This window comes from Phocoena phocoena, chromosome 4 (assembly GCF_963924675.1).
Source record: "Phocoena phocoena chromosome 4, mPhoPho1.1, whole genome shotgun sequence".
Taxonomy (NCBI): Eukaryota; Metazoa; Chordata; class Mammalia; order Artiodactyla; family Phocoenidae; genus Phocoena; species Phocoena phocoena.
Genome location: NC_089222.1, coordinates 39746678 through 39757838, shown reverse-complemented (window position 1 = coordinate 39757838; position 11161 = coordinate 39746678). Strand labels below are relative to the sequence as shown.

Below are 11161 nucleotides of genomic sequence, written 5' to 3'. Positions count from 1 at the left end.
TGCAGTTATGCTAAAATTTCAATTAAAAAAGCACTAGTCTATAATAAACCTGAAACACATATAAAGATGTCACGTTCCTTTTCTAATCTAATTATCTTTACTTATTTGTATTTTGCAAATATCATATAGACTTTTTTAAATAAAGTAACCCATTCCTTCCTCTATTGATAACTGTAAATTTCATCATAAGCCCATTCTTTCATATACTATAATCAAGGTAATCAAAAGTGGAACTAAAACTAAATCTGCACTGACTCCTTAAAATGCAAATTTTATAGTCCTCAAACTTCCCCTATGAATACATTAAATAAAATGCTAATAGTATTAACTTCCAATATTTTGATATTTCTAGCAAAAACCAGATTTATGTGTGTAGATATGTACACTGTATCCAGCACTGAACAAATAAAAAGCTCAAGTTGTAAAATATCATACATAGTACGAGTCTATTTTATAAAAAAACAAAAAGCTAAGTATAATTATATATGTATATGTACATCTGGGAATAGAGCAAGGTACAGTAAGAAGGGTACTAAACTATTAACACTGGATTGGTGGCAGATAGAAGATATATTCTTTTTTTTTCTTTATATGCCTATCAGTTTTTGACCCATTATAATAAACATGTATTATGTTATAACTTTTAAAAGTATGTAATAATTTTTTTAAAGGGGAGAGGATGTGAGCAAAGGACAAAATTTTCTCACCGCTTACTGTGAGTATATTAGAATTGAGGTATTGTTTTTAGCAATCTGAAGTTACTTACGTAACTAGAACTGATAAGATTTTTTTCTTTTTCTGTAAAATAAATGATACGTTTGTAGAAAGTCTATGCTTCTACAAATTTTCACACGCTATTTCAACAGCCTATGAATAGGGAGAAAAATGAAAGAAGTGAAACAGAGAGGTTGTGTGCATTGCTGGAGGTCACACCATAAAATCATGTTCTCCCAGCTCCTCATGCTGTGCCTTTCCTAAAGTAAACAGACTATGTATGTTAAAGTTAAATACAGATGCTATGAATCTGTGATAAATGGTAATGAGTGTGGCCAAAGACAACACTGTGGCAAAGGCATTCTCCATCTTAACTCCTAATGCTTTGATGGAAGAAATAAAAAGAAACCCTGTTACCTCTGCTGCTATTTCTCTCTCTGCAGTTACAGAACTTAGATCCTGAGAAAAGCATGAAATAACTACCAGGTACCTTGTGGGGTCCTATGCAATGAAGCAAAACCTATGGTCTCCTGAACTAGAATATAAAAAATATCCGAATACAATATTCAGTTACTCTCATGGTTTTGAGAAGGCCTGACTATCAGACTCTTGAATAATGGGAAGTGGGGGTTATTTAATGCACTTAGAATATTTGGTTTTACTTTATAAAGCTTTAATAAGCACATGTGCATAAAAGTCAGACAATAAATTTTATCTAGGTTAAACATAAATCTGAGACTATTAGTAATATCATGAAAATTACATGACATATTGTCTTTTTTTTTTTTTTTTAAGCTAACTGGCCACCATTTTCTACCAAGACCACCGTGTCTTAAAAAAGCAACAACTGACAGATCTTTCTTTGGAAGAGAGGGGAGGGAGAAAGGGTAGAAAAAGGGCCCAAGTTCCTGCTGTTTGATTGACTAGATAATATTTATTAATCATTTACTGCAGAAGCAAATTTTAATAAACTTGTAACTGATCAAAATGTTTCAGAGAAATGCATCACTGACAAGGTACTGTTTCTGACTGAAATGTGAGCCGGTTCCCAGATTTAGGACTTGTAAACTGCCTAAGAAATCAAGGCAGTAACACAATATTAATATTTAATCCACATTAAAGGTGTTTTAATTTACATACATTCATAGGACACACTTGTTTTTTAAAAGGAAAGAGAGAAAAATTTATAGAATTGATCTTTCAGAGAGAAGAAAAACTTCATGCTGTTTTATCTCACGATCACAATTTAAGGAAAGTGTCGGTTTTAATATGCACATTTACCCTAAACCTGAAATATATATCAGCTTAGGTTAAAAAAAAAAAAATTAAAATGCTGGGAGGAGAGGAATCTATTACATTGAAGTCCCTAAATAGTATATGAGATAATAGTTTTCATCAGTGTTTAATAAATATATAGAGTGTATGAGAAACATCAGTGTATTGTGAGATAACTATGTTCTCAAACTCATTTAGAGAAATGTCAAAAATATTTTGGGGGGAACACAGTGGTGAAACATTAAAATAAGATAGGTATTTTAAAACGTAACAGACAAAGGATGAGTGACTTTAGAATAGGGTTCATAACCTCTGTTTGAGAATAGGGTTCAAAACCTCTGCATGCATCCTCAAAAGTATAACAGTAATACATAACCTGTATTTACGCTTGCATTAAATAAAATCTTTAGTCTGTGAACTGAAATACAGCCGTTTTATTTTCGAGTTCTACACAAAATAGCCTAAAACAGAGAGAAAAGGGCTTTTATTAGAATGTAGTATTATTGATGAGCATGTAATAGCAAGAGCCCGCCTACATTTCTGGCAAGCAGCAACTATATTCTACAAACCACTGATGGGCTAAACAAGCTATTAATGACAGTTGCTTTTCAACATTTAAAATGGTCAGACTGTGTTGCCTGACCACAAGGACAAGTAGGTCATCACTCTCAGATGTTATACAATATAAGAAACATAAATGAGACCTCTGTGGGGAGAAAAAACCCACAGGTATGGCTCCAGAGTTCTTTGGCTATTCAACTATTAATAGAAAGCAAATCCCACTTAAAGTTGTAAATACTTGTAACCCATTTTACTAAAAGATTTATCATCACTTATTTAACTTTCCACCTACAGCTGAACAAGGTATTATTAGTCCTAGTGTCCAGCTCCAGCCCTGAAATATACAACTTAATATCCAGAACCCAAATAAAGAAGAAAAAAAAATTAGCCCTTTGCCACTCTCACAGAGTAAGATGATGAAATTTTTCACCCTGTATAAACCTGTGGAGTGTCTGTCTCCCTGGGTTTATGAATGCCCAACTAATCATTCACAGGTTGCAGAATCATACTCAATGAGTATATGGGGGAACATCTAGATTTTCCATCAGATTCAGAGGGCCTTGTTCATTGGACACATGTCTTTCAAGTCAATGCCTTTCAATGTACTTTTCTTTCTGGTGGTCACTGGACCAGCGGCATTAGCCTCACTTGGTAGCTTGCTAATGTAGAATCTCAAGTCCCACTCCAGACCCAGAGTTTAAATAATATCCCCAGGAGGTTCATATGCACATTAAAGGTGGTGAAGCACTGACCTAGAACATGTCCCCCCACCCAAACCCACCTCCAGTTATTTGACTTTTCAGAAAAGAGAACAAGGGAAGTTTAGAAATATCATACTGATCAGGATAATTCACTTCATTCCCTGCTGGGCATGGCACAGCAGTCCTTTCAAGCTAGAAACAACCCACAAAACTATTTTGACCTAAAGAAAATGACAACTTTTCATATAGCGCAACCTAATATATTCAGATCTCAATCCCTCTCCCAAGAGGAAAGGATAGCATTATTTTTATAGATTGCTAATAAAACAATCATAGCTATATTATAATCAAATGGCAAGGTTCTATCTCCTGTACACTTTCATAATTTAACAATAAAAATGCATGTTAATGTCACCTACTTGACTGTATTAAAAACACTCTAAAAAGTAAACCTTTTAACCCCCTATTACATAGTTCAATAAGGGTTACTACTCACTATATTATCCAGAATTTAAAAACATAGGATGGCAGAAAAATATAGAGTCAGCTACCTTTGATATACAGAGAACTTAAGAGTCAATTTTCCACACGCTAGGACATCTTTAATAAAAAAAAGTCAGGAGCAACATCACCATCTAATAACCACCCACCTCCACTCCTTCAACCCTGCTGTGTTAACAGACATACACTGGAGCCACATCAGAAGGTCTTTAATTTGTATATGATTCTTCATCAAATAAAAAATACTATTTCCTTAAGTTCATTATAAAATCTAAGTACAACATTATAAGCAATGTTTCCACTCATTTTCTCTAAGCTTAAATAGATATGGACACTGAACTCTGAGATGTTTTATATTCAATTCTGCTGATCATTCGGCAGGACCCTGTAGGAGGACTCCTGAGGATTCAAGGTCTATTCAACATTGATTTCTGACATTTTTCATTATGAATTTCTCATTTGAGGCAAAATTTTTCAAAGACATGCCACCCTGTGCCACCCCTGATAATGGCTGTAAGTTTAATACATAACTGGAAGTACAAACAAAAATCATCCACAGAAAAACAAAGTGCAACACTAAAATGCCAAAATAGTGAACATAGGCCTAGGATTTGGTGTTACCATAGCACCAGTTAGAGGAAAGGGGCTTGAAAAGGAGTGGGACCAGAAGAGGCAGCCTCAGGAAGCTGCTTCTGGGAGAAAATCAGGTAAACAGAATACATGTCAGTGACAAGAAAGAAAGTAGTAAGAAACAAACTGCTAAAGAGAAACAGGACATGTCAACCCCTTCCTCCCTGCCACCCCCATCATCATCTGTTAGAGAAATTACGCTTCGATGTACTGCAGAAGACGGCAACTCTTAAACTAGGAACCCTGCCTACAAAATGTCTAGGATTTCTAAAACGAAGGAAGGAAGGAAGGAAGGGAGGGAGAGAGGGAGGAAGGGAAGGAAGAAAAAGAAAGAAATCAAATCACCCTCATATAAAGCTACTGTAAGAAGTAACTAGAAAACGCAAATTAAAACATTTCAGTAGATGAAAATTCTTCCCCTAAAACCAACTACAAAGCACAAGACTCATTTGGACAAATAACAAAAAGAAAACCTAGAATCAGACATTCAAAAAATAAAAACAGAAATGGAAGGAAAAATATTTCAGATATGGAAAATACATTATAAGGTGCACAAAGAAGAATAAATTTGAACAAAAATTTAATAAGAAATACTGAATAAAAGCAGGAAAACAATTCAGAGAATAAAGACAAAGTAAAATAGTAAAAAGAGTCAGAGAGAAAGGGACCGAAATAGAAGACAAGCAAAGAAAGATTATATATTGGAGTCACTAAAGAAGAAAATAAAACAATGGAACGGACTAATATTTAATTCTATAATCCATGAAAATTATTTCTGGAAATGAGAAAACTTAAGTTTACATATGAAATTGCCCAGAAAAATTAGTCAGAAACAATCAACTTTGAGAATTATCCTAGTAAAAGCAAGATCAATGAAAAAATGGCAATGTCTCAAGGCAAAAAAAATCTAATTATTTATAAGGGTAAAAAAAATAAGGCAATGGGCTTCCCTGGTGGCACAGTTGTTGAGAGTCCACCTGCTGATGCAGGGGACACGGGTTCGTGACCCAGTCTGGGAAGATCCCACATGCCGCGGAGCGGCTGGTCCCGTGAGCCATGGCCGCTGAGCCTGCGTGTCTGGAGCCTGTGCTCCGCAATGGCAGAGGCCCCAACAGTGAGAGACCCCTGTACTGCAAAATAAATAAATAAATAAGGCTGGTACCAGAGACATCAAGTGCAGAATAATATCTCAAGAAAGTCAAGGAAAAAACTGTAAGCGAAGGGTTTTACATCCAGTCAAGCTGTCATTCAAGTTGCAAGACTCCAGAAAAACAGCTTGGAATGTACAAGATCTTGGAGAATAATGTACATAGGAGCCTTTCCTGAGGAATATACTAGTGGATGAGTTTTATACAAACAGGAGATAAATGGGGAAATATCAGCAAACAAACTGATGGCAAATATTTAATATATTTAATTTTAAAGGTGATTCTAAAACAACGTAAGCGTGGCTGGAAGAATAGTATGCAAACATTTTATATTCTAACAAAGTAGCAAAAAACACAGCAAGAAGAAATGGGAGGAAAAGGAAGAAAGGGAAAATACAACAGGAGCATTGTCTATAATGAAGGTAACAGGTGGGAGTCAAAGGATGTCATCTATAAGGTTAAACAGGAACAAGGGGGATTAAAACCATTATAAAAGGTATAAATACAAAGGTAACCAATAGAACAAAAATGCAAACCTTCCTAAGTTTCATCATCATAATTACAATAGCTCTTCAGAGACAATTCTCCATAACATTCTGTACATCTTATATCAGCCATCAGCCTTTGTTCAGAACTATCTTTTCAAAGATGTTTGGTACAGCAAACAGTCTTTGGTATAGCAAACAGCAAGACAGAGACAGAATATCCCCCTGGGCCAGAAGGCATGTTTGTTACCTAACTAGGATAATAAAGATAATGTCTTTCTCTTGGGCAAAGTTTGGGCAGATTTTCTAACAGCTCCGTAAAGAACTCCTAAATCTGGAGCCCCTCAGCGATGACACAAACCCACTGGGTATGCAGCATCACCCCATGGGACTTGGGGGTCAAGGGGAACCTATACAGCCATGAAGTATGTGCTACTTTTTGTGCTGTTAGTAAGAAAATGCTTTGTCTCTGACGCAGGGAATCTTGTGTCTTCTGTCAGCATGTATGAAAGTGTAGCAGGCATGCAAGTTGGGCTAAAATCTTAATAAAGGAGACACAGCTAAATAGAGAAAGAAATATCGTAAATATAATGATACACACAGTAATTATGGAGTGATTTACAGGATATACTGATAAGTGAAAACAGCAAAATAGAAAGAAGTATACACAATATGCTTTAAAAAAAATATTTATTTGTTTATTTTTTGGCTGTGCTGCATGGCTTGCAGGATCTTAGTTCCCCAACCAGGGTTCAAACCCGGGCCCCTGGGAGTGGAGGCACAGAGTCCTAACCACTGTACCTCCCGGGAATTCCTTACAATATGCTTTTTATAAGAAACAGGAAATAGGAATACATACACATATGCATATACATATATGTACACATAATTTTACAAAAAGCACAGGAAGGATAAACAAGAATTTAATAAAATATGCTACCTACAAGGAATAGAGAATAGTTAGAAAGGAAGGGAGTGACACCTCTCTGAGGATACTACTGTGTATCATATTTTGACTTCTGGAAGCATGTTAACATTATAGATATTCAAACATAATTAAATCTACAAGAATGGGAACAAAGGCACCTAAAATTGAATGCAAATGGAAACAAATGAATGCCACTATATTTCAAAGGAATAAACTACACTCAAGGGGAAAAAAAACTACAAATAAATCTTGAAATCTTTTATTTAAGTTTATTTTCAAAATATATAGCTGTACTGGAACTATTTTATGTATATTATATGATTGAGCAAATGGGTAAATGTATTAGTGTTGTTAGGAGTCCAGGTTCTCCCTTTACATAAAGGGAAATACAAATATGAAACGGGGGAGGACAAGGAAGAATTCTGTGGTTTGGATTGAAATTGGAGGTATCAGTATGACTCACATGTTCTTCAAAATATTTATCTACTTACCTACCTACCTCTATTTAACTATCTAATCTAGCACTGAAAGGTCCTAGAAGTAATGAAATCGCAGAGACAATGAGCATATCACATGTCCAGACCTTGATTCCTACAACACCATTTTCCTCTAAAATGGAATAGGGTAATTTGAAGAAATGGCTGATTCTGGAAGTGGGACAGGGAAGGTATAAGATAAGCCTGAAACATCTTGTTGTGTCAGAAAATGAGGACGTGCTTAAAAAAAGGAAAAAAAGGGAGTATGTTGAAAGGACCCAGAAACCATCTTTAAAGAAGATTCTCTGGACAAATCTGTGACAATCTGAGTGTCAAAATAAATAAGAAAAGTAACTGATAATAACCTAGTCATGAGTCTTTGCTCACAATAAGTAAATAAAATAAGAAAGAAGGATGGGCTTTTCCTTATAGTGGAATGCTGGCTGCTAAATATAGGGGGAGTGGTAGAGCTGGAAAAATCTCAATTTTGCAATCATCAGGCAAGAATCATCAATGGATGTCGGGGCACCAACCTTCAAAAGTTCTGTCTAGAATTTTAAACAGACATAGACTTTATGGGTAGTACACAAGTTTGTAAGAAGAAAAATAAAATGGTATTGGGGAGGGAGTAAACTATAAGAAATTTAAGCTAAGAATGATATGCTGGACAGTTCCCAGGAAAAGTTGGCAACATAGAAAAGAATGATAGACTAAAGACTGAATCAAGGGCTTGAGAAATTGTGACAAATAAATGAATTGGCCCTTGAAGAGGTTTCAGGGAAACAGAGTCCACCTATCTTATTCTTCTCTCCATACACCCACACTTGTTACAGATAACTATATATACCAAGAAGAGCCCATAAACAGAGTACAAAGACAGTGCAACCATATATGTGTTCTTGTGACAAATATACTGCATGCCATTTTTCTTAACTCATTTAAATTTATATGGCTTTCACCCTCTCTTAGAACAATGCTAATTTTCTATGATAATCCAGATAAATTTGAAAAGACAAGAAGGGTACATTAAGAAGAGATTAACTCCAAATGTGTGGGATGTTCTTCTCATTTTAATGTTACACCATATATTTTTTAAAATCAATCTATTAGAATCTATACTTTAATTGTATTTGGTATGCAGCCAATTCAAAGAAGGGGTACGTGTGCTAGAAGACAAGGGTTATAAGTATCTGTTCAGCTGGAAAGTGGAGAGACCAAACCTAAGGAGCCCACAGTTGCCAGACAGACAGGTTTCTTTGTGCTCAACCAATGAATTCTTAAGTTCACTTCCTTCTTAGGCAGTTATAAAGAATATCATTGACTTTACTGAATATTATTAGTGTACAAAGCAATATATATGTGTATATATGTGATAATATGTATTCATGTATTCATATTATTGTTAATAGTTCACAGTCAGTGGGTCAATTTTACAATGTCAAGTTATAGAATTTGAATGACTTAAGTAAAATGCATTAAAATCATCTACTTCCACTACCTGTTGTACTAATCATGGCTCTCTCACTCCTAAAATGCCTTATCTTTGAAATACATTTGATGTATGTGACCCAGATAAAATGAAATATAACTCAGAGTCAAAAATGGAAAAGGTTTTTAAATACTTTTAGCTGAAGAATTCTTTGTTCAGATGAAATCTTATTTTAAAAGGTTAAAAGTATACAAAATAACTAAAAGTGGGAACTATTCTGGCTAAAGTGGGCAGGGGAATTCTGGAGTGCCACCTGTTTTGGGGAGACTTCCTGGCAGCCCAAGGCAGTTAGAAAACCACTGCTGCATAAGATTATAAGTAGAGTATAAATGCATGAAATTGTCACTGAATGTAAGTTCATACTAGTGAGTATTAAAAAAATATGGAATTTAAACAAAAAAAAGAATCTAACTCATCTACTGATGAATATGAACCAAGTAAATATACAGTCTTTTTATTAAATAGTAATTTACAAGAGAAGTATAAAAGACAGCTCATTTTGGAACTATGTTAGCTGTTCTTCCTTGTTATAAGCTGTCAATTGATACTGGCATTAGATATCTTAGATTAATATTTTTATTCTGATGTCCACATGTATGTCCTAAATATCATGTGCCACAATGAAGTGATAAACAGGGATTCAAGAAATAATTTTTAATAATGAGAGTAACAATATTATTTAATTACTTCTAATCTGGACAAATATATATACTTCAATTTTTCTAACTAGTTTATTATATTCTGCTTTTAATAATTAATCTGTAATTTTTAGGATGATTTTATCATTTTTAAAAAGTCTAGGTTTCCTCAGTTTCCTTTAGCTATTGAAAGAAAAACCAAAAATCCTTTCTAACTCTAAAACTACTATAAATAAAAATGAAGCTGCCTCTTGCTACTGTTTGCTTTGTGGGAGCAGAACAAAAGCACATTAATAGTTAACAAAGCTACAATATGATATACGAATGAAGTCTTGCATTAAAAAAGTACTTAGATTGTATTTACAAAAGAATCTCTATCATTAATTATTCAACGTTTGGATTTGACCAGAAACCAGAGCATGACTTTATAATGCTCTGTTTAAATGAACTACTTAATGTTGTAATGAACACTCAATGTGGTGAGCTCAATGAATTTTGGACCTGGTATAATACAACAGTTCTTCCAATTTTCTGATGAATTGACAGATTTTAATGTTAAGTCAGTTGGAATTTTACTTGTTTTAAAAATGTTTACTTAAACCAAAAATTTTGCATCTCAATTATTCTATATTCTAAAACTGAATGTAGTTTAAACCAATGCATTATTCATAAAGCAAAGACATCAGGAAAAACAAAGCTGTGCACTTCTTTCAAAGCAGTTAAATTGCTAAAACATACCATATTTATGCATGCAATATTTGATTGTGTTTTTCTTAAAACACAAGCTTGTTTTTGTCAGATCAAGATTTGCCAAAAATTCTACACCAAACACTTTTCTTTATAATTAAAGCAATCATCAATCCAAGGATTGTCATCCATTTTATTTCATCTCTACATCAGAAAAAAATGTAATTTAAAAAAAATTTTTAATTCCCTTGAAATGATAAGATAAATGAAAATGTAAGTGCCTTCACGTAATAACAGTAAGCTGACCCTTTGGGAAATGGTTGACTTTCTCAATACAAGGTATTCAAAGCTCATTCAAAAGTGTTCATTTAGAATGCAGATATCAAAGATGATGCAAATGTTCAAGAGAAAATTAGAACTTACCAGATGTTCTAATACAGCTTTGATGCTTCCAGATTCCCTAAAATAGAAGAATAAAAGTTTAAAATAGTTGTTAAACCCTTGTCTGCTATAATTTATGTTTACCTCAAAAATATTTTACAAACCCTTATAATTTTTTTCATATATCTTTCCTAATGTTCATAATAACATTGTTTTTAAGGACAAAACAATTTCCTTACGGAACAGATAATTTATTTATATCTAATAGTACTACCGCTAAAATTGATATTCGTCTAGTAGAAAGAATGTTTCAGACTTTTCAAAGTCAGTGGAGAACAAAAAAGAAATAAAATGTGTTATTTTACTATTTGCACACTGTCTTTATTTTACATTAGCTATTTCATTAGAGTTTATGTTTCTTCAATGTTTATTATGAAAATGTTCAAACATACAGATTCTTTCCACAATCTAGAGTCTACAATTGACATTTTACTAATTTGCTTTATCAAATATCCATCCATCAGTAGGTGCATTTTTATATAAAAAA

At 33.8% G+C, this 11161-nt stretch overlaps 1 protein-coding gene across 1 annotated transcript in view; it reads right to left on the bottom strand.

Annotated features, from left to right (window-relative positions):
• Positions 1–11161, bottom strand: part of RSRC1 (arginine and serine rich coiled-coil 1) — a 450887-nt gene that overhangs the window by 216331 nt on the left and 223395 nt on the right. The window contains exon 5 of the mRNA XM_065876774.1: positions 10657–10693. Within this exon, the coding sequence (XP_065732846.1) occupies positions 10657–10693 (37 nt within the window). The remainder of the gene's footprint in view (positions 1–10656; positions 10694–11161) is intronic.